Raw genomic sequence first — 23,098 nt, 5'->3', positions numbered from 1 at the left:
TTAGAAAGTAAAGGACAGCATAATACATGCAATAAATTATTTCTGTAATATTCTGCTTGTAAGTCATTAAGCCAGACCTAGACCAGTGTTTTTCAAACTTGTCTGCTGATGTTAAAATACAGATGCCCCTGGAGATTCTGATTCAGTGTGCATGGAGTGGCATCCAAGAATCTCTCCTTGACTAGTTTGCCAAGTGATTTTCATCATCAAACAAATTTGGAAAGTATTAGTCAACATTTTTACTGAAGTGACTAAAGATGTAAGCATAATCACTACTCAGACTTACTGGAAGTTGAGTATAATTTAAGAATTGTCATTTTTAATAACCCAAATATTCAAAACTTTAGAAAATAATTATTTAAAAGTTTTTACAAAATTCATGCTTTATATGAATAAGGATGCAAATTCATCTTTATAAGGAATGCAATTTGGTGTGTTCTAATTTTGAATAATATCCATTTGTCTCTTTCATCGATTCATAATTACATTAAAGTTTAGGTACCTGTTTGTAAGAAGTGTAAATGGATTTTCACTAGAGAGATTAACTTGGAAAACAAAAGCCTGAAAAAGAAAACAGAAGAGAACAAGAGAGAGAAAATAGAAGTGAAGGTTAAGGTATAACATGTAAGGGATTAAAGGAGAAACATGGAATGCTGGAAAAGCAACACTGACATAAACACTGAGTTCAAGGGAATCTTACTTTATGATACAATTTATAGAAGGGTGAAAAAAACAAGAGGAAAGGCTAAGCAAAAGTATAAAGATATAGACATAAATAAATAAGAGATTTCCATTCTGAGCCTTTTATTCCATAGTAAATTTATTGGGTGAAAAGTCTGTTTATCTGTGACAAGAGTCAGAATTCTTCCCTCCCTTGTAAAAGCTGATAAAACCTAACTCCTAGTGGTCACAGCATCTGTGATTCTAGAAAACAGTAGGTCTTAGGAAGCATTTCCTGAAATAGGTCTTTCAGAACAGCACCTCTTCAAGAACTCCATGAAGAAAAAGGCTTCCATGGAAAAATAAATTTGGAGAACCTACACGACATTCTCCTTGAAGTTCCCCACAAACAGTAGAAGAGTCAAGGCTCTGAAGAATCCCAGAGAGACGATTTGTGTGAAGACCAGGGAACACATTGCAGGGCTGGGTTCCCTGGTCTAAGAAGATGGAAGCAGCCCCAGCATTCATTGCAGAAGGGTCCACTTCATCCAGTGGCACTCAAGATCTTCTGACAACTACAACCTTTTCAAAAATATACTTCACATCACATTGCAAGACATTATTTTGGTTGTTTCACTAAAATTATAGCTTAAACTATACTGAAATGAAGCTTTAACATACTCATTTATCATATTTTTTGTTGCTCACCTAATAGGAGATGGAGTTAGCTGCCTGGCTGACATACTAATTGCCAGTGATATTATGGAAAGTATGATGTTCATTCTGGCAACATTAAGAGAAAATTTTTGAGGATGAAATTACCCAATCACATTGCATTTGAAAGAAGAAAATTCATTCCTGCCTCATTTTCAAGGCCCCTATTCACTCACTGCATTAAGGCTTCACCGCTTTGGTATTTAAATGGCATATATTGAATGTCACTTATCCATATGGCCCCTGGACTCATATTTCAATGATCTAATGCAGTTTGGAATACTAGTTTCTTAGAATCTCTATAACACATTACCCTTAATTGTAGGTATGATATTATTTAAAGTCACACTACTAAGAAGTCTTTCATTTGACTCAAAATGTATAGAATGCTATTGGCAGCAATCTGCCTCATGAAGGATCCACAGGGTGCCTAAAAGTGAATTATAATGGTCCGCAACTTGCCTCGTTTTTTAGGAATATAGTAGGTGGAACACAAAGTAGGGGAACAAGAAGTGTTAGACGGATCTCTGAGCCCCTCTCCCCACACTCATTTTATTGTTCATGATGATCTTAGGATTATAGTTTCAGTGTATACCTGTTAAAAGACTAATTCACCTGTGGATGACATAAACTGAGTTACATTCTCTCATGAAGTTCACCATGCTTCTCCTATTGTGGTAGGAGAAGTTCTTGCATAACTTTCTTGTATATAGATATTTGTCCTCAAATTAATTCAATTGATATGTAGCTCTCTTTTAAATTTACTCTACTGACTTATTTTTCTCTTTCTTCCATCATATATGCTATGACAGGAAAAACAAAGGAATGTAATTGAACATGACATTAAGCTCAGAAGAGCCAGAACCTTGTCTATCAGTGTATCCCTAGCAGTGTATACTGTATCTATCACCCAGGAGAAGCTCATTGAACTTGCGAGTGTATGAATGAAAGAACAAACAAACAAAGCAATAAACAAAAGAAATGATGCAGTAGACCATCGAGGAACAAAAGAAAACATGAACTATTATTTTGAAATAAAAAGCCTTGAAGGAAGACTGTATGGTGAACTTGATGAATGGTTTCCTTACCTTTTTTACAGTGTGGATCACAACAAACTGTGCAAAATTCTTAAAGAGATGGGAATACCAGACCACTCGACCTGTCTCCTGAGAAATCTGTATGCAGGTAAAGAAGCAACAGTTAGGACTGGACATGGAACAACAGACTGGTTCCAAATCGGGAAAGGAGTACATCAAGGCTGTATATTGTCACCCTGCTTATTTAACTTATATGCAGAATACATCATGAGAAATGCAGGGCTGGATGAAGCACAAGCTGGAATCAAGATTGCTGGGAGAATTATCAATAACCTCAGATATGCAGATGACAGAAAGTGAAGAGGAACTAAAGAGCCTCTTGATGAAAGTGAAAGAGGAGAGTGAAAAAGTTGGCTTAAAACTCAACTTTCAGAAAACTAAGATCATGGCACCCAGTCTCATCATTTCATGGCAAATAGATGGGGAAACAATGGAAGCAGTGACAGACTTAATTTTTGGGGGCTCCAAAATCACTGCAGATGGTGACTGCGGCCATGAAATTAAAAGATGCTTGCTCCTTGGAAGAAAAGCTATGACCAACCTAGACAGCAAATTAAAAAACAGAACAAAGATCCATCTAGTCAAAGCTATGGTTTTTCCAGTGGTCATGTATGGATGTGAGTTGGACTATAAAGAAAGCTGAGCGCAGAAGAACTGATGCTTTTGAACTATAGTGTTGGAGAAGACTCTTGAGTCCCTTGGGCTGTAAGGAGATCCAACCAGTCAATCCTAAAGGAAATCAGTCCTGAATATTCATTGGAAGGACTGATGCTGAAGCTGAAACTCCAATACTTTGGCCACCTGATGTGAAGAACTGACTGATTGGAAAAGACCCTGATGCTGGGGAAGATTGAAGGTGGGAAGAGAATGGGACGACAGAGGATGAGATAGTTGGATGGCATCACTGACTCGATGGACATGAGTTTAAGTAAGCCCCAGGAGTTGGTGATGGACAGGGAAGCCTGGCGTGCTGCAGTCCATGGGGTTGCAAAGAGACAGACACCACTGAGAGACTGAACTGAACTGACACCTGGATTCCTTGTGGGGAGCAACTGAAATCATGTGCGTGAAAACTATAAAAACAGTATAGAACTACTCAGGAAGTGTGTCTCGAATATGAAGACAATGAATTGTGAATAAACTAAAGCTGACAATTAAGCTATAGCAAGAACTGCAGCATCACAGAGTCAACCCCAGAGCAGAGGTGCTGCTGATATTTTTTGAGGGCATTTGCAGCCATGGTTCAGGCCTCAGAGAAGGGAGGTAGATGAAGGGAATCTGCAAGGGGAGCATATCATTGCAAAGAACTTATAGGTACAGAAGAATTTTTTTCTTGATTTTATTATTAGAGGTTAAACTGATAATACAATAACTAACATTTACCCAGGTTACAATAAAAGTTTATCATTTTTCAAAGTCACCAAGGTTAAGGTGCATGCCTTGATGAAATGAGTATAGGTCAGCCGCCTTCTGTTTTTGGACCCTTTCCACAAATTATTCTAGACTAACTGTCAGGCCCCGTGCAGTTACAGTTCAAATCAAAGACTTGGGAAATGGCAAGCGGCCTGACATGATACAGAGCAAATAAACTGAGTACATACAACATTTTTCCCAACCAGGTGCATTCCCACATTTCAGTCCTAAAAAAATTCTGATATGTAGGCATTCTCATTACTTAGTGAGATTTTAGAAAAGACCTTTTAGCCCATAACACAAAGTAATTGATTTATGGTTTTAATATACACCAGCTTTGCCAGGCATGTATTTACTATGCAAATCAAGGCACTGCCGTAAGTTATTATTCAAGACTTCACCAAGAGTTGTTCACCATTTCAGAAAACCCCTGGCATCAGTGTTTCTGACGTCACCAATACAACACACACTGATCTGCATTTGTAGCTGGTAATTCTACATACAGGTGCAAGTGTCTGATGACTTCACTGTATCTTCTAGGATCATTATACCCAAGCCTTTTCGTTGAAATACATTCTTTTATTAAAATACATTATTAAAATACATTTATTGAAATACATTGTTTTATTAAAAATTTCCCTTTTTTCTGTTTATATTACAGCTTGAGTACTGTATCCACTGTTTAAAAGCATATATGCCTATAATCATACTAATTTTGAACTTCATTTCAAAATAGCCAGAATACATATTATGAAAGGAGGCACTGAGTCTGGGAGGGCTGACAGAACTACCGATCCCATCCACCTGCTTCAGTGAAACTGAGGCTCAGAGAGGTGCAGTAACTTGCTTCAGGCCACCAAGCAAGCTGAGGACCAAGTCAAAACTGGATCTGCCTGGACACTGAGCTCTTCTATCAGCACTGGGCCCTGCCTCAAAATGATGACTACACAAATGCAGAGGGGAGAACAATTAAGCTTGCACTTCAGAATAAATTGGTGGCTCAGACTGTAAAGAATCTGCCTGCAACGTGGGAGACCCAGGTTTGATCCCTGGGTCAGGAAGATCCCCTGGAGGAGGGCATGGCAACCCACTCCAGTATTCTTGCCTGGAGAATCCACGGACAGAGGAGCCTGGTGAGCTCCAGTCCATGGGGTCACAAAGAGTCGGACACGACTGAGTGACTAACACTTCCACTTTCACTTTCAGAATAAATTGGTGACCATTAGACCAAGGGGTGGAGGCTAGAGAGGTCTCTCCCTTGCCTGTGTCCCAACACAAGAGACAGATGCTTTAGAGAAGTTTTCCTTTTTGTTATCTGAGGGGGTTTTCATTTTGTTTTTTATTTGTTTTCACCTAAATAGCCCCAGCTGCTGGTTCTGGCTGAACTTATGCGAACTGAGCTGTGACCAATTTGGCGCTTCTCTCTAAAAGGCACAAGGCAAAAGTTGCTGTTTTCGAAGCTTGCATTTAAAGACGGCATTAAAATGGACAAAAAAAAAAGCAAAAACAACATTACTTATCATTCCATCAAGAGCTTGAACTTCTTCAACAGTACTTCACAGTGAAGAAATCAAGGGACAGACGTTCTATTTAAAAGCTACAAATGGTTCCCTTAGCTTTTAGCCTTGAGTTTCAGTTTCAGTCAGATGGAGTTCTTTTTTTCTTTTTAAGATTTAAAAAAAACTTTTTCTTCTTTAGTACATTTTTCTAAATTGAATTTTTCACACAGCAAAAATCAAAAATAGTGCTATTTTATTTTTTAATTGTTTAGCATAGCTAAATGTCATGTATTAATCAGCTATTCAATGAGAACTCTTCTGCATTTCAGGCATGTCCCTTTCTTTATTTTTTTAATGGAAACACATTTCATTTTAGATACAGCAGTGTGTACAAGTCAATCCCAAACTCCTAATCTATCCCTCCCCCTCCCCACCCTTCTCCCAGTGTAACCATAAATCTGTTCTGTAAGTCTGGTGAGTCTGTTTCTGCTTTGTAAATAAGTTCATTTGTATCATTTTTTAGGTTCCATGTGTAAGCAATATCACACAATGTTTATCTTTCTGTCTGACTTACCTCACTTAGCATATGGTAATCTGCAAGTCCACCCGTGTTACTACAAATGGCATTCGTTCATTCTTTTAATGCCTGGGTAGTATTCCATTGAATGTATGTACCAGTCTCCTTTACCCATTCATCTGTTGATGTATACTAAGGTTGCTTCCATGTCTTGGCTGTTGTAAATAGTGCTGCTATGAACACTGGGGTGCATGTGTCCTTTCGAATACATGTTTTTCACTGGTTGGATGCCTAAGAGTGGGATTGCTGGGTTATATCGGTAGCTCTATTTTTACTTTCTTAAGGAACCTCCATACTGTTCTCCATAGTGACTGCATCAGTCTACATTCCCACCATCGGTGTCAGATGGAGTTCTTAGGAGATCTGAGTTTATAACCAACTAAGCAGAATAGGTAAAAGATGTCAGAATGTCAGGTAGCTTTTATATTTAACATGTACATTAAAACTGCATTCAGAAACATTCCCAGGAGATAAACACAAGGTAACTAACATAATCTCCAAGTTAGCTCCTACCCAAATCACCACTCCACATTTATGAAACAAGGGAACTCTCTCAAGTAGGTAGCTTCAACCAACAGTGCTGAACTAAACCAAACGGGGCACTTCACTCCACAGTAGGAAAATAGAAGACAACCAATGAACTATACTTTCCTAAGTCATCATCGTGTACATGTAGCCTGACGTCCCTGTTATGCTATAAGTTCCCCAACTTGAGACTGGGGCTCTCTTCCAAGTCCCCAAAGAAAATAAAAACACCCCAGATTGTTTCCCAGCTAAATCTAAAACCAGCAATTATAATATTTATGATCACTCTGCAAATTGAAACGACTCTTCTTGTCTTTTGGACATAGCACAGTAAAAGTTTTTCACTTAAGTTGTTATAAAAGAGCCTTGTGTTTCAGATTGAGAATCCTGAACCTGTATAATGGACTTTGCTTCAAATGAATATGATCCTAAACACCTAGGCAATAGTTTTTATCAAATTAATGGAATCTGTATCTATAAAAATAAAATAAAATGCAATGTATCTGCAGTTACAAATGCACTAAGCCAAAACATTTAACTCTCTGTGTGAAGTGATACACAGAAGTGCCTTGTCACATTAGCTTAAGTGAGGTCTGAGGCAACACAGCAGACAGGTGGAAGAGCTGGGTAAGCTGGCCATTGGAGTATCCTGGGCAGAGGAAAATGGCTGGTGGTTTTAAAACCCTAGGGAGAAAAAGAAAGGACTCATTATTATGGTTGATTTTTTAGACTTTCTTTTGAGAAGACCTAAACAAAAGATGGGTGGTTAATCCAAGTTTGAAAGTGAAAATGTTAGTCGCTCAGTCGTGTCCAACTCTTTGGGACCCTATGGACCTTATGGACTGTAGCCTGCCAGTCTCCAGGAAGCAAAACATTCATATTGCTGCTCCATGCTGAGTACTAAGAGAAGCATTAAAAAACAGAAACCTTGCTCCACCTAGACAATCCCACTTACTTGGCAATCCACATCTTATTGGAGAAGGACTCCGGCTTCGAGATATCTGGAAAATATAAAAGTGTAATGAGAATTACACAGTAGATGAAGCTCAAACAATGAATCGTTTTGATGTTTTTTCCGTAAATCCAGCTAAACAGTTGCTCTGAAGCAGTTTAGAGCTATGGTGGCTTTGCCCTGAAGTTTTTGCCCTATGATTCCTTTTATACTTTCTGAAGTGCATGTATACTCAACTTAGCTTAAATTATTTATTATTAATTAAAAGCTGGGCTCAATGGCCTGGGTTTTGTTGGCTTTTGTGGTGGTGGTTGTTAACAGTTGCTAAACATTTTTTGAGATTGGATGCTCACTGGCCATACTGAATTCCATGACTTCCAGAAGGTATTATTATAATTATGAAGATTAATTAAGGCTAAAATTATCAAACAGTCTCTGGCACATCCTTTATATGAATTATCTCATGTGTCCAAAATGCTGCCTATTAAAGGGAGTCCCTGGGAAGCCAGAAAATACTCACATGTCAAATCTCACCTTTGCTTTCAATGAGCAAAAGCCAGCTATCCCAGTTACCTACAAGCCTGACACGGCTCAGAAATAATTGACTGCAGGCATCATTCTTACTCTGAGCTTTCACTTTAAATAGACACTAGCAAAGATAGAGGCTGCTCTGCCTATGAAATCTCAAACAAGTCAATCAGATTAACCAAAAATATTTGTACCAGTCTTATTGTAAGGAGATGATGGCAGAAAGGGACAGAATTTTGGCAATAGTTTCACCTTTGAGAATGCATTTATTCTTATAAAAAGTTTTAAGTTTGTTTACCCGGGGGACAAAAGAAAGAGAGAGGAAGGGCTCAAACATGTATAGGTAGTTGTCACAGAGGGACGCTGCCCATTGATAAATCTTCCAGTCAGTGTCCAGAGTTAAAATGTGTCGTGACTATAAGGACAAGTGGCTAATATTGCTCTTGCTTCTGATATAACACTTCCTCTTAGGATGAGGAGAATTTTTATTCTTCCAGTACAAAACTCATAAGATGTCTCTTTATCAGCCCATTAAGTGTACAATCCTTTTGCTTTTACCTATGGTAAATATTTATTCAGCAATAAGGATAATTAAGTTATATTAAAATCTGCAAGCGCAGAAGAACCATATCTGACACGCCTTTGCATTCTCAGGCCATTTTATTCCTATGGATAGTCTTCCCCAACCCATAAAAACTCTGTAAGATCATATACCACCTCCCCCATGAACCAAATCCAGAGGGAATCACTGCCTCCTCTAACAGCTTTAGTACATGGTGCCTCTTTCATGGACTCTATCATATACCACATTCAGTTACTTTGTTTAAATCATACTGATCTTCCCATACTGATCTTCCTATTGAAACCCATTCAGGAAAGAGAACATGTTTTAATTATTTTTGTGTTGCCCCTCTCCTCCTAGTCTAGCATCCACACGGTACAGAAGAAATGTTTGATAAGAACTTTATTAAACATAATGTTTTGCTGAGAAGGGTTTAGAAGTGTAGGGGGCTAGAGTTGCATCACTAGAGATAATTTCAGAGAAATGGAGCCTTGACAAATGCGATCCTCCTTCTTCACCACTCTCCCCAAAACTAGGTTGAACAAATATTCAAAGAATTTTTATTTGAAGGAAAAGCAAATTGTTAGCCTATCTGGTATCCACATGTCTTAGTCCAGACACGTATTAAAAAGGCATTAACTAAATATTATGACTGAATGAGTGAACAGTGGTGATTCATAATAATGTTAGGTTTGGGGGATGTTATCACCACAGTCTTCAGAAGTGTTTTTGCTTTTTTTTTTTTTCTTTGACAGACTTATTAGTAATCCTAAGAACAAATATGCAAGACTAATCTTAATTCTTCCTACTTTGAAATTTGGAGGAAAATCAATACCTGCAATTCCCTTTATACAGTATTGAAATCCAGATCATTTGAGCAACTTCTCCAAGCTCATACAAGAAGTTCTAGAGGAACCAGGGACTGGTGTGTGCAGAGATCAGTTGACTAAGATGTCCCATTCTCTGTTCAGAAAACTGATAGATAACTAATAGCCCATTTTCATTTAAAGATAAAAATAAAGCAATAAAACGCCTAATAAATAAAAAAAAATAACTACCTCTATTTCCTTCTTTCTAGAATGATAAATTCCTTAGCCCAAGATCAGATAGAAATTAACCTAAGGTGACTACAGCAGGTTCTCTTTCTACCTCCAGACTTACCATCACCTCTTTTATAGGTAACTGTGGATGAAAAAATACATACGATGATTTTGTGTAAAAACAATGAGACAGATACATACCATGCCTAAACCAATACGGGTACGAGGGCAGATAGGGCTTAAACTCCTGCTTCGACATCGACTTACAGATCGCACTGAATTCCACTGGGAAAAAAAAGAAAGAAAGAAAAATAGTCAGTGGTTTGTAAGAGCCCATGTGGCTTAAAACAATACTTATATCCCATAGAATGTACAAGAAATTTTCTGACATGATTACACTTGCCTGGTACTGGTCATCAGCATGAGGTGCACTAATTTCTTATAGCTGCACAATATTTGACAATAATTCTAGGATATTTCTCAATAAAATCTCCTTACAATGAACTTTGGGATATCCAAATTCTTGGTGCTAATGGAACTGTTGCAAGAAGGGAGACCCCTTCCAGGGCCTGAAACTGGGCTCTTGTCTAACACTCGGAAATGAATTGTCCGAGGAGACACATGAGTTGACAAAGCAAGAGATTTTATTGGGAAAGGGCACCCGGGTGGAGGGCAGTAGGGTAAGGGAACCCAGGAGAACAGCTCTGCCATGTGGCTCACAGTCTTGGGTTTTATGGTGATGGGATTAGTTTCCAGGTTGTCTTTAGCCAATCATTCTGACTCAAGAGTCTTTCCTGGTGGTGCAAGCCTTGTTCAGCCAAGATGGATGCCAGAGAGGAGGATTCTGGGAGGTGGTCGGACATGTGGTGTCTCCTTTTGACCTTTCCCGAACTCTTCCATTTGGTGGTGGCTTATTAGTTCCATGTTCCTTACCAGGACCTCCTGTCATAAAACAACGCATGCAAATGGTTACTATGGTGCCTGGTCAGGGTGGGCGGTTTCAGTCAGTGTGCTTCCCCTAACAACTCTCCCCTGAGAGACTTCATACTCAAGGTACTTCTTGGGAATTGGGGCGGAGGTCTTTCTTCTGTAACTTCTTCCTGCTGTGCATGGGCGTAGGCCTGCCTAGCAGAGCAGAAGTCTCTCTCTACCTGATCTAAGTCAAGGTATTTTTTGCCTAAAACCAGCATTCACCCTTGTAATAGCAGCAATTTAGTTCAAAACTGTTGGCTCCTCTCAGAGATGAAATAGAAAGGGGCCAAACAGGAGACCTAACAGGATGGTCATCTCTGGTCCCTAGAAACATTTGGGGTGAGGTCTGCAGGGTTTGTGACTTTTTTATTTTTTATTTTTTAGATTGATTGGTTTTTTAGATTGATTGCATGAGTTGTTTTATGACAGGAGGTCCTGGTAAGGAACATGGAGCTAATAAGCCACCACCAAATGGAAGAGTTTGGGAAAGGTTAAAAGGAGACACCACATGTCTGACCACCTCCCAGAATCCTCCTCTCTGGCATCCATCCTTGTTCTTGGCTGAACAAGGCTTGCACCTCCAGGAAAGACTCTTGAGTCAGAATGATTGGCTAAAGACAACCTGGAAACTAATCCCATCACCATAAAACCCAAGACTGTGAGCCACATGGCAGAGCTGTTCTCCTGGGTTCCCTTACCCTACTGCCCTCCACCCGGGTGCCCTTTCCCAATAAAATCTCTTGCTTTGTCAACTCATGTGTCTCCTCGGACAATTCATTTCCGAGTGTTAGACAAGAGCCCAGTTTCAGGCCCTGGAAGGGGTCCCCCTTCCTACAACAGAACTCTGTTTTGATGCAGAAGCTGTTAGAAATTACGTTCAAGTTTCCAAGTGTTGGAGACTGTAAGCTCCATGTGGGCAGGAATTTGCGGCTGTTTTGTTCATTGCTGGATCCCAAGCACCTAAACAGAGTGCTTGGGTCATAAACAACTACCAAATAAAATGAATTAATGAGTGAGTGCATGAGTGAATCACCACTGTGGACCTTCTACTCTCTAACTAAATCAAGGCTCAAAAAAGAAAACTCTATTTTCTACAATGAGATTTTACTAGTCAAAGTCTTCTTATCAGATCCTTTCATTCAACCCTTTCCTTTTCTGCTTTTGATTTTAGGGTATTTTCTTTAAGTTTGGGAGTTTCAACTTGGGTAAATACTGATGGTGCACTTAAGGAGAGAGACAAAGGAAGTTAAAAGGCAATTGCTATTTGATGTAGAACATAGAAATAGTGGCTCCTCCCCTTCCAAACTATACTGCAGACAGTCTACATTAAGAGTTTCTTAACAAAGGGTGATTGTTTTAAGGGCAAGAAGCAGTTTTATGAGCTTACTTCATGTGAGCATGTGCAATTCTCAAGTCAACACAACCAATTTCTACAGCCTCAGTTTCCATAGCACAGAATAGTTCACTGAGATACTATTTGCTCTAGTGAGATGTTTAAGCTGCAAAAACCCTTTTCTTAAGTTCTTTTAAAATATACTACTCTGCTTCTCACGCTCTGCATGTGAAAAGCTGCCATGAAACACTTCCTGTCTTCTCCAAGTCAAAGAGAACAGGAACTGAGACCACTCAGATGGTGGCTTTGCTCTGGACCCAGGAGCTTCTCTCCAGAATTCACTTACCTCCTTCTAGGAAGGGCAGGGTAAAACTCCATAATGGGAAACGTGCTGAATATCCAAGCATCCACAGCAACCAGTTCCAACACCCATTCCCCACCTTAGCACACACATGTTCACACACTTGCATACCTAATATTCCACTTTGAAGGCTTTCCAATTATTTGACATGTTCAAAGCATTCTACAGCTGATGTATATAGGAAACTGATTGACTACTCTCTCCCCACCTCCTCTGCCCTCTTTTTCTCCATCCCTCCCCTCCTTACACATCATACCAAGGAGAGAAAAACAGGACACGTTCCACACAGGACATATTTCCAAACAGAGAACTGTCGATAAAATTTGACCGTGTTCTGAAAGTTAATCAATCACTTTTAAATGCTTAGAATTATAGAATGCCTCCAACAGGTGAGCTCGAAGGCTTTGCCTTTATAATAGCATACTATTTATAAGATGAAGAAGGCAACTAGAACCAGTTCTATCTTATAAAGAGGCTTTCCAGGTGGCTCAGTGGTAAAGAATGACCTGCCAAGGAAGGAAATGTGGGTTCAATCCCTGGGTCGGGAAGATCCCCTGGAGGAGGAAATGGCAAGCACTCCAGTATTCTTGCCTGGGATGTCCCAGAGGAGCCTGGTGGGCCATGGGGTGGTAAAGAGTCAGACATGACTTAGCAACTAAACCACCTCCATCTTACAAATAAAGCAATAGACAAAGAAAAGACTGCCAGGAAATTCTGAAGACTCATGAGTCAAAGAAAAGAATCTGTTTTTTCACAACCAGTCCCATTCCTCTCCTTTGTATGAAATCTTATCAAACAACCCTTATGAACTTCTCTTATACAATCTTTGGGTTTTTAAACATTCTCGAACTTGTGAATCAAACACTTGGGATGAATTGTCACTACACAAGGCCACCGTACAAAAGCCCCTCTCCTGGTGACAGCTTCTCCCTTCATGATGACACAGTCATTCTCCATGAGAGCGGGCCACACATGATAGAAGACCAAGGGAGCCGTGAAATCAGAGTCATAGCTTCGACGGTACCTGTTATGAACACACAAAAGAACAAGAAAGAGAGGTTAAGCAGTTATGTAACCTAACCGGGAGGGGAGGGTCATCAGTGTAAAATTCTCATCTTTTATTCTGCTCAAACCTGGATAAATATGGATTCCGATTCTATTATTAAAGAGACAGTTGTGGGCTCCTAGAATAGGAACCAGTTATAACAAGGACCCAACATGAGCTCACTAAGAAAAAGTCATGTCATAGAGAACAGACTGGGGTTGCCAAGAGGGAGGAGGTTGGGGGAGGAGTGGAGCGGGAGGCTGCTGTTAGCAGATGCAAAATAGTATATTTAGATGGATAAACAACAGTGTCCTACTGTATAGCACAGGGAACTATATTCAACACCCTATGATAACCATCTGGAAAAGAATATTTTTAAAAAATGTAAATACATATGTATAATTGAATCACTGTGCTGTACAGCAGAAATTAATACAACATTGTGGAAGTCCAATGTGCCATCCATTGCATAATGGAGCAACCCTAACACAACGCTGCAAATCAACTATATTTCAATTAAAAAATTAACATCATGTTGATATGTGGCAAAACCAATACAATATTGTAAAGTTAAAAAAATTTTTTAAAAGTGGGGAAAAAATTAACAATAACAACAACAAAAACTCAAATCATGTCAGACTAATCTTGTTCCTACTCAGGATTACAAGAATTGTAATTCAGGGAAATGCTAGAGATGGAGAGCATCTGAAGTCCCATAAGCCACCTACAAGATTTCTTGTGTTATCTTTGTGGACAAAATAAGAAAAATATAGGTGGATTATTAACTTAAGTAGGTGGATTAGACACTGGTTCAATAATCATGTGCAAAATGGGTAGTTAATGAGTCAACGAGAATGAAGGTGCCCAGGGCTCACTTGCTCGCGCTCTCTCTCTCCCTCTCTCTCAATCCTGGGGTAAGTCAACATGTTCATCAATGACTCCCATGAAATACAGGAAAAATGTTCAAAGGTGGGGAGTGGGTAGGGAAAAAGAAACAGATGAGTGTATCAAGAAAATAGTTCAAGAGGTTGGAACTATAAGCTAAATCTACTAAGATAACAACATAATGTGGACATATATGAGGTCCTACAGTTGAGTCTAAAAAGCATGTAACTGGGTTCAGGAGGGAGGGGACATATGTATACCTATGACTGATTCATGTTGATATATGGCAGAAACCAACACAATATCATAAAGCAATTGTCCTCCAATTAAAAATAAATAAATTTTTAACAAATAAAAAGCATGTGACTGCACAGATGATTGGCTCAATCGCAGTAAAAATAAAAAATTTTTTAAAAACAGGTTTTAGTTGAACTCAAAATGAGCCAACAGTGTTCTATGGCTGGAAAAAAAAGAAAAGAAAAGCTACTATAAATTAGAAGACTTAATGGAGGATAAAAATGGTGATAGCCCCTCTATTCTGGTTAGTTCAAACTTGGGGTTTACGTTCATTGTGGACACTTTTTAAAATTTGTATTTACTTTTAATTGAAGGATAATTGCTTTACTATATTGGTTTGATTTCTTCCATACATCAACATGAACTAGCCATGGGTATACATATGTCCCCTCCCTCTTGAGTCTCCCTCCCACCTCCCACCCTTTCCCACCCCTCTAGGTTGTTACAGAGCCCCAGTTTGAGCCTCATTTACCTTGAGTCATATAGCAAATTTCCACTGGCTCTCTATCTTACATATGGTAGTGTATATGCTTCTATGCTACTCTCTCCATTCATCTCATCCTCTCCTTCCCCCCCCACCCCACCCTTGTCCGTAAGTCTGTTCTTTATGTCTGCATCTCCACTGCTGCCCTGCAAACAGGTTCATCAGTGGCATCTTTCTAGATTCCATATACATGCATTAGTGTATGGTATTTGCTTTTCTTTTTCTGACTTACTTCACTGTATAACATGCTCTAGATTCGTCCACCTCTTTAGAACTGACTCAAATGTGTTCCTTTTTATGACTGAGCAATATTCCATTGTATATATGTAAGTGTGGACACTCTTTTTTTTTAAGGAATACTCAGACAAACATGGAGCACAGACCAAGAGAACCAGTCTAAATGTGAGGTCTCAAAAATCCCTTCAAATGAAAAAAATCTAAAACCATGAGGCTGGAGAAGGATGAGTATTTGATTTCAAATGTGTGAAAGGCTATCAGGGTAAGAATAAAAACAAACAAACAAAAAAAGGTTTAGTCTTGTTCTGTGAAACCCTAGGGTAGAACCAAATAAATTCAGTCATTATTAGGAACTCCAGTCTGAGCTCACAGCCATCCAGGAGGACAGGCCACAGTGCCCCAAGAGACAGCATGTTACAGCAGGTATGTAGACTAAAATGGGTGAATACTTCTCAGTAGTTAGGCAGAAGATCTGAATGGACATTTTTCCGAAGAAGATATACAGATGGCCAACAGATACATGGAAAGATGTTCAACATCATTAATCACAGAGAAATCAAAATCACAATGAGCTATCACCTCACACCTGTTAGAAGAGTTGTTATCAAAAAGATAAGAAGTGCTGGCAAGGATGTGGAGAAAAGGGAACCCTTGTGCCCTATTGATGGGAATGTAAATTGGTATAGCCATTATGAAAAACTGTATGGAGGTTTCTCAAAAAACTAAAAACAGAATTACCATATGATCCAGGAATTCCACTTCTAGATATTTATCCAAAGAAAACTAAACTCTAACTTGAAAAGATACATGCATCCCCATGTTCACTGCAGCATTATTTACAATAGCCAAGATGGACACTTAACTGTTCATTGATGGATTAATGGTTAAAGAAGTTGTAGTATATATACAATGGTATACTATTTAGCTATAAAAAAGAAAACGAAATCTTGCCAATTGAGACAACATGGATGAACCCAAAAGGCATTATGAAATAAGTCAGACAGAGAAAGACAAATATCATACAATCTTACTTATACGTGGAATCTAAAACAAACAAAACCAAGCTCACAGATACAAAGAACAGATTAGTGGTTGTCAGAGGTGCGGGGTGTGCGAAATGGGTTAGAGAGGTCAAAAGGTACAAACTTTCAGTTACAAAATAAGTCATGCAGATGTATAACTGTTAACAATATAGTTAATCATACTGTACTGCAAATTTGAAAGTTGCTTAGAGAATAGATCTTAAAAGTTCTCATTGCAAGAAACAAATTTTTGTAACTATGTATGGTGACAGATGTTAAGTAGACTTTTCACGGTAATCATTTCACAATATATACAAATATAGAATCATGTTGTAGAAGTGAAACTAATATAACACTAAATGTCAATTATACCTCTATAAAAAATTTTAGACAATAAAAAGTAATGCATATTTGTATTTACATAGCACTTTTCTTTTAAAGTGTTCCAGAGTCCAGGTGCTCCTTAGTTCTCCCCAAAACCAATATACTCAATGGAAATCATAAGGTCTCCTCTGAATCACATTTGGCCGAGAAGGAAAATGACCCCAGGAGAGGGCCCCACTCTGTAGTGCAGAGAAGTATATGGCAGGGCTTGGAAATCAGGTAATATCTGTTGACTTCCCCACCCAGAGTTCTTTTCCCTGAATTGTTCCCAGGAAATAAAGACAATATCATTTATTTATAAAGAATCCCTTAGCTTCTGCTTCTATGTCTCTTACTTGCAATCATTAAAAATTTCTCCATCAGCCCCAAATGCAATATCCAGGGGTGGTTCTAAAGTCTGCATTGCAAAGGCAATGCAACATATCTCCTGGATGAAGTTACTGAGGAGGCAAAAGTCAACTTCAGGAGGGAATGAAATCTTGGGATTGACATTCATGGCTCGGATCACATCCTGAAAAACAAAAAGATGGCATCATCTTGTTACGAACCTGTGAAAGATACACTGACAATCCCTAAGGTTGTTATGACTGATGGGACGTGGGAAAAGGGCACATGAGTGAAAATAAGCTAAACTAGAAAAGGAGTGTATGTGCTGAAAGGAGGAAGACTCCTTAACAAAGAGGAGGAGAGATGACAGAGGACAAATGGCATACTAAAGGCCAAGAAAGTCTTCCCAGAAAACTAAAGTAAAAACTCTTAATAGCTTTTATTTATTATTTCCTACTATTTTTCTATTCTGGGCAAGTTATACAACTACCAGCACAAAACTCTGCCTCGTTCATAATCTGTAATAATACCAATTATAATCGTTCAGCCTCAGTCACTCAGTCGTGTCTGACTCTTTGAGACCCATGGACTGTAGCCTGCCATGGGATTTTCAAGCCAAGAGTACTGGAGTAGGTTCCCATTTCCTCCTCCAGGAGAACTTCCTGACCCAGGGATAAAACCCACAACTCCTGCATTGGCAGGCAGAGTCTGCCGCTGAGCCACCTGGGAAGCCCAACAATTATAATCTTGCTCTTACCGAGAGTTTTTTTTTTTTGCTAAGAAAATTACTTGCTTCCTTTCATTTAATCCTCTCACAAACTCTGTGGGCTCATGACCATTTTGCTCCCACTTAAGGATTAGAAAATCTAAGTACAGAAAAGTAAACGAGCAAGGTCACACAGCTAGTAAGTGTCTGCGCAGAGCCAGGATGCAAATCCATAGCTATCTTTCCCAAAATCATTGCTCTTAAGCACTACGATATTCTGTCTTCCAACCTTAAGGGCCTGTCTGAAGAATAGAACTACAAAGCTCAAAATAGTTTCCCCATAAAATGTCTAAGGAAGAAAACAGCCAATAATGACTGGTTCTATAAAGCACATTGGATGCTGCTCATTCCTGCTCTTTCATTATGTAGAAGTGAGAGAGTCAATCCCTAGGCAGGTTGATAAGAAGTCTGGGGCTCCCGAGGAGGGAACAAAGGGTCTGAGGCTCTCAAGGAGGAGAAAAGGACAAACATTTTTTTCTACATTGCTTTGTCTTAGTCAATATAACAATGTATCTTACTCAAGGATATGTTTCTCCTTAACAAGAACCCGCTGACTAATCTTGTTACCTTAAAACCTGTATACTGTGGGAGTGGGTCTAGTTCAATTCATTTCAGTTCAGTCGCTCAGTCGTGTCCGACTCCTGGCAACCCCATCGACTGCAGCACGCCAGGCTTCCCTGTCCATCAACAACTCCAGGAGCTTACTCAAACTCATGTCCATTGAGCCAGTGATGCCATCCAACCATCTCATCCTCTGTCATCCCCTTCTCCTCCTGCCCTCCATCTTTCCCAGCATCAGGGTCTTTTCAAATGGGTCAGTTTTTCTCATCAAGTGGCCAAAGTATTGGAGTTTCAGCTTCAGAATTAGTCCTTCCAATGAATATTCAGGACTGATTTTCTTTACGATGGACTGGTTGGATCTCTTTGCAGTCCAAGGGACTCTCAAGAGTCTTCTCCAACACCACAGTTCAAAAGCGTCAATTCTTCAGCACTCAGTTTTCTTTATAGTCCAACTCTCACATCCATACATGACAATTGGAAAACCCAATTTAAGATGTATGTTGTGGGAGTGGGTCTGATAAAAGTATATAAGGCCTCGCTAAGACTAGTGAGGAGGGCACTCTCCATCCCCCTTCTGACGTCTATGTCAGAAGCTTTCTCTGTCCATTTTCATACTTTAATAAAACTCTGCTACATCAAAGTTCTTGAGTGATCAAGCCTGCTCCCTGGTCCCAAAGTTAAATCTTCTTCAGAGATCACAAATCTGACATCGTTCACCATAAACTATCAGAAGTGATAGTAAGCACTGGATGGACTTCTGAGTTATTAGTATTCAATGCAGCAGCTGTGGCAAACCAGTCCCAATAAAAGACCCAACACTTACATTAACACTGCTTTGGGAATCATATAGATCAAGATGACAGATGATATAATCCGAGACAGCATCCTCAAAGTCATTTGACCCCGCACAAGATGGCGTCAGTGATTTCCTCACACGGATCTTGAAGTGTCTGAACGCCATTTTGGCCACATGGAATGCCTCCTGCACATAAAATACAGCCCGTGTATTTGGTGGGAGGAGGGAGTAAAGAGGTCCAAAGGAACAAAGAAAGAATACCAAAAAAATTCAGCATCATATTGGACTTCTGAAAACTAAACCCTGCAGTCAAAACTATTTTTAATCTGGGGGAAAATACACAACTAAATTTTGGAAAGTGCATAAATACATTTCTATCCATCATCTATTAGATTATCTATATTCACTAATTTTGAGACCATTGACCATTGTTCTGATAACCCTGATTTCAAGAAGCAGGACAATGCAGGCATTCAAGGAAATAAAATCACCTGTGGTTACATAAATACTTGAAGTATGCCAGTTGATGCTTTGTCCCCACAGCATGATCGTATTACTAGTCAAGAAATAAGAGAAAGTGATCAATCTAGTGGTCATGTCATACAAAGATACATATTGAGCATCTGGCATGTTTCCTGGCAGATATTGATTCAAAACATATTTATTTAATATCTGTTATGTAGCGGGCATAGGAAAACCTCAATTATGCATGAAAGATATGGCCTCTACAATTACAGAACGTTTAACAAATCAGTATGTGATTTTTAACTATATAACCCAGGGCTTGGCAAACTTTTTTCTGTAAGAAGCCAAATGGTAAGCATTTTAGGCTTTGTGGGTCCAAATGCTTTTGTCACTATTTTTTTTTTTAAACAGTCCTTTAAAATGTAAGAGTATCCTTGTATAATAGCTCCTGGGTGGTATTTCTCTTAGAATTACAGGCCAGAACCAGATACGGCCCAGGGGTCATAGTTTGCTGACTCCTAATATATAATAAACATAGGATAAAATTCAAAAGATTCTGATAATTCTTCTCTTACATCAATATTTTGTTTTGTTTTGTAATATTTAATTGTCGGGAGCTGCATTAGGCATTACTGACAAAATGGAGGCATGGCCCTAGACCCCCTCTTCATTCCACAGGCACAGACCCGGGATGAAGGAGTTAGGCCTTGTAATTCTGACTTGTCTTTTCCTCTCCTCGGCTGAGTTGACTGAAAAGGAATATTAAGGTGCTTATTGTTCTTGAGAGGAGCATGAGAAGGCACAAAGCTTTCTGCAGCTGTGCTCAGAAAATAATTCATAAAGTTAATCATTGACATTTGTTCAAAGACTTTTACAAAAGAGGGTTCCAGGATGAGCACATAGGCTGTAGCTTGAGGCCATGGGAGGGATTGCTATCTGAAGCCTATTTGTGAGGAAAATGTTTATGGCAAAGGAGTTTACTGAATTTAGGGCTTAGAAATAATTAAAACAGTTAGAAGTTAAAGATTTAAGGAATGTTGTAAAGTTAGCATATTTTACTATAGTTTATAGAAGTTAGGAATTTTTAGAAACACTATAGCTAGAAGCCTTTCTAAGAGATAGTGAGCTCAAGGATGTTAGGGGCAAACAGGATTTAGGAAGATAAGTAGTAAACTGAGGAATGTAGCATGAGTTACAATGTAATCACAAGTTAACTATAGGACACATTAGAGGAGGCAGATAATAGATGATAAGGCTGATTCCAAGGGAATCACTGAAGCAGGAACTCTGTTTGAAGAGCAACAATAATTTATGGAGATAATAAATCTGGAAGAGGGGGAACTGAAAATGTCAAACCTCTGGCCTAATGTTTTTGTAAAAGTATAAAAGAGAATCTTAAACTTGAAATAAACAGGCAGTCCAGAAGAAAACTGAGAGGCTGCCTCATCGCCAACACCGTTCATCTCTTCAGGTTGACTCCCTGGCTGCTGGAGCTGGACTCCAGCATTTAATTGTTCTCATAACAGGCTCTTAGTATCTCAATATGGTACCCATAGAACTGAAGATTATATATAAGCACTCCTTAATTTTCCATATTCAAATAGCTGTTATATTAGCAATTTCAGTAACTGCTCTTCATTAAATAAAAGAATTAACATATTCAGAGCCTTTTGATTTATCTAAGAATGGAAGATAACCAATCAAATGTTTGTTCTTGATTAGCTGCTAAGTTGTGTCCAACTCTTTTGCAACCCCATGGGCTGTAGCCCTCCAGATTCCTCTGTCCATGGGATTTCCCAGGCAAGAATATTGGAGTGGGTTGCCATTTCCTTCTCCAGGGGATCCTCCCCTACCCAGAGATCAAACCTCCATTGGCAGATGGGCTCTTTACCACTGAACCACCAGGTAAGCCCATAAGAAAAGGTTACTTAGTGTGAAAAATAATTCATTGCAAATATTTGTAATAAGTGGATGGAAGGAAAGTAAGAAGGAAGGAGAGAAAAAGAAAAAACAGAAGAAGAGAGCAAAGAGGAAAGAAGGGAGGGAAGAAACAGAAGCCCACCCTCCTTCGGTGATCTCAGGCTCTACGAGTCTTCTTGAGTGTCCTGTTGAGGTTATCCAGGTTTTCCCGCCCGCTTTGCCCAGGAACCACGGAAGCGCAGCGACCTATCGCGAGGCTCACTTACCACAGTCGCGATGTAGATGATCCGCTGCACCGTCTCGGCTTTGTCGATGCAGCGCCGCAGCAGGCACTGTGCATCCAGGCGGCCCTGGGAATAGGCATCGCTGAACCGGGACAGCAGGGCGGCTTTGCGCGCCACGCTGGACAGTTTGGCGCGATTCGGGGACGGGGTCCTGGCCTTGGCAGAGGAGGGGCTGGTGGATCTGCTTCGGCTGTGACTGTGGCTGCGGCTGTGGCTGCGGCTGTGGCTCCGGCTGTGGCTGCGGCTGTGGCTGTGGCTGCGGCTGCAAGGAGCAGGACTAGGAGACCTGCTCCTGGCGGACCTGTTGGTGAGCAGGAATCAGGCAAGGAAGTGCTCCGATTCCCTCCTCCCTTCTGTTCCTACACTCCAGCTGCTTCTCTCCCCATAAACCAGAAGCCACCGGAGGCAGAGGCAAGGAGAGCAGCTCCCGGTGAGAGGCACTGTGTCTCCTCAAAGGAAAAACAGTACTCTATATTTGCCTGATGCATTAGAATTTATAACTCACTTTCACTCACTCAGCACATCAGTTTACCCTTCAAACAGCCAGGTAAGGTCACCATTGATTGCTGGTCATTTTACAGATGAGGAGGTTGAGGCTCATAAACGCTAGGAGGGCTGCCCTAGAGTAACATAGCTAGCAAGAGCCAGAGTTAAAGAAGTCAGATTTCGCACCCTGACCTTGGGCGACTGACACATCACTGAGCTTTCTGGTATAAAATGAGATAAACAGATTGAACAATGAGAAAGAAAATGTGTTTTCCTTCTATAACAATGAAACCATTTGCAGTCATGTCTCCTCTCCAGATCCTCCATTTTCACCTACATAATTTGTGCCCTATTTTAGGATGGTGGTGGGGGTTGGAAGAATATGGGGAGGTACTTGGGGAATCGAAAAGCATTGTGTCAGTGAAAGGTATTATATATTGCTATCAAGTACATAATAAATGATCAGACTAGCTAGTCCTAAGGGAAAGTTTTGTGGAAGGAACTATGGGGCAAAAGGTGGGGCAAAAGGTAGTGCAAAGCAGCCTCTCTGAAGGTGGAAGGTGGAGGTGGGGGGGGGGGGGGCTTCATTTATAGTGTTTGCCAATTTCCACAGTGCAACACTCTCACCGTAGGCAATTTCAAACTATTCATGTGATGTCACTGAACCTGGAGTTAAGTAAAAATGCACAGAATCGGTCCCCAGGAGCTAGTACCAGCTGGCACCTGCACCACACTGATGGAGCGATTCCCCAAAATGAAAGATTAAGGTGACATTTAAGGAAATGGAGAGCTGGGGTAGGCGTGGCTTTGATGTTAGCCTGAATCTGGGCACACTGTGGGGCTGGCCGGGAAGAGGGAAGTGTTAAAGAGCACAAGAAAAGGCAGAGAAACATACTTAACACTGAA

At 39.9% G+C, this 23,098-nt stretch overlaps 1 protein-coding gene across 6 annotated transcripts in view; it reads right to left on the bottom strand.

Annotated features, from left to right (window-relative positions):
• Nucleotides 1-6,989: 6,989 nt before the first annotated feature.
• Nucleotides 6,990-23,098, bottom strand: part of SPATA18 (spermatogenesis associated 18) — a 43,936-nt gene continuing 27,827 nt past the window's right edge. For 5 of the 6 annotated variants that reach the window (XM_024993574.2, XM_024993573.2, XM_010806140.4 and 2 more), the window contains 7 exons: nucleotides 21,689-22,007; nucleotides 19,065-19,223; nucleotides 16,923-17,098; nucleotides 13,134-13,257; nucleotides 9,769-9,852; nucleotides 7,441-7,486; nucleotides 6,990-7,169 (listed from right to left, as the gene is read on the bottom strand). In XM_024993574.2, the coding sequence (XP_024849342.1) occupies nucleotides 7,162-7,169; nucleotides 7,441-7,486; nucleotides 9,769-9,852; nucleotides 13,134-13,257; nucleotides 16,923-17,098; nucleotides 19,065-19,223; nucleotides 21,689-22,007 (916 nt within the window). In that variant the 3' untranslated portion in view covers nucleotides 6,990-7,161. Of the gene's footprint in view, nucleotides 7,170-7,440; nucleotides 7,487-9,768; nucleotides 9,853-13,083; nucleotides 13,258-16,922; nucleotides 17,099-19,064; nucleotides 19,224-21,688; nucleotides 22,008-23,098 lie in introns of those variants that run through there. The other variant, XR_009494893.1, reaches the window with a different exon arrangement.

The sequence above is a fragment of the Bos taurus genome, chromosome 6 (assembly GCF_002263795.3).
Source record: "Bos taurus isolate L1 Dominette 01449 registration number 42190680 breed Hereford chromosome 6, ARS-UCD2.0, whole genome shotgun sequence".
NCBI lineage: Eukaryota > Metazoa > Chordata > Mammalia > Artiodactyla > Bovidae > Bos > Bos taurus.
Note: the sequence above shows the minus strand (reverse complement) of the source record. Positions and strands in the feature narration are given on the sequence as shown.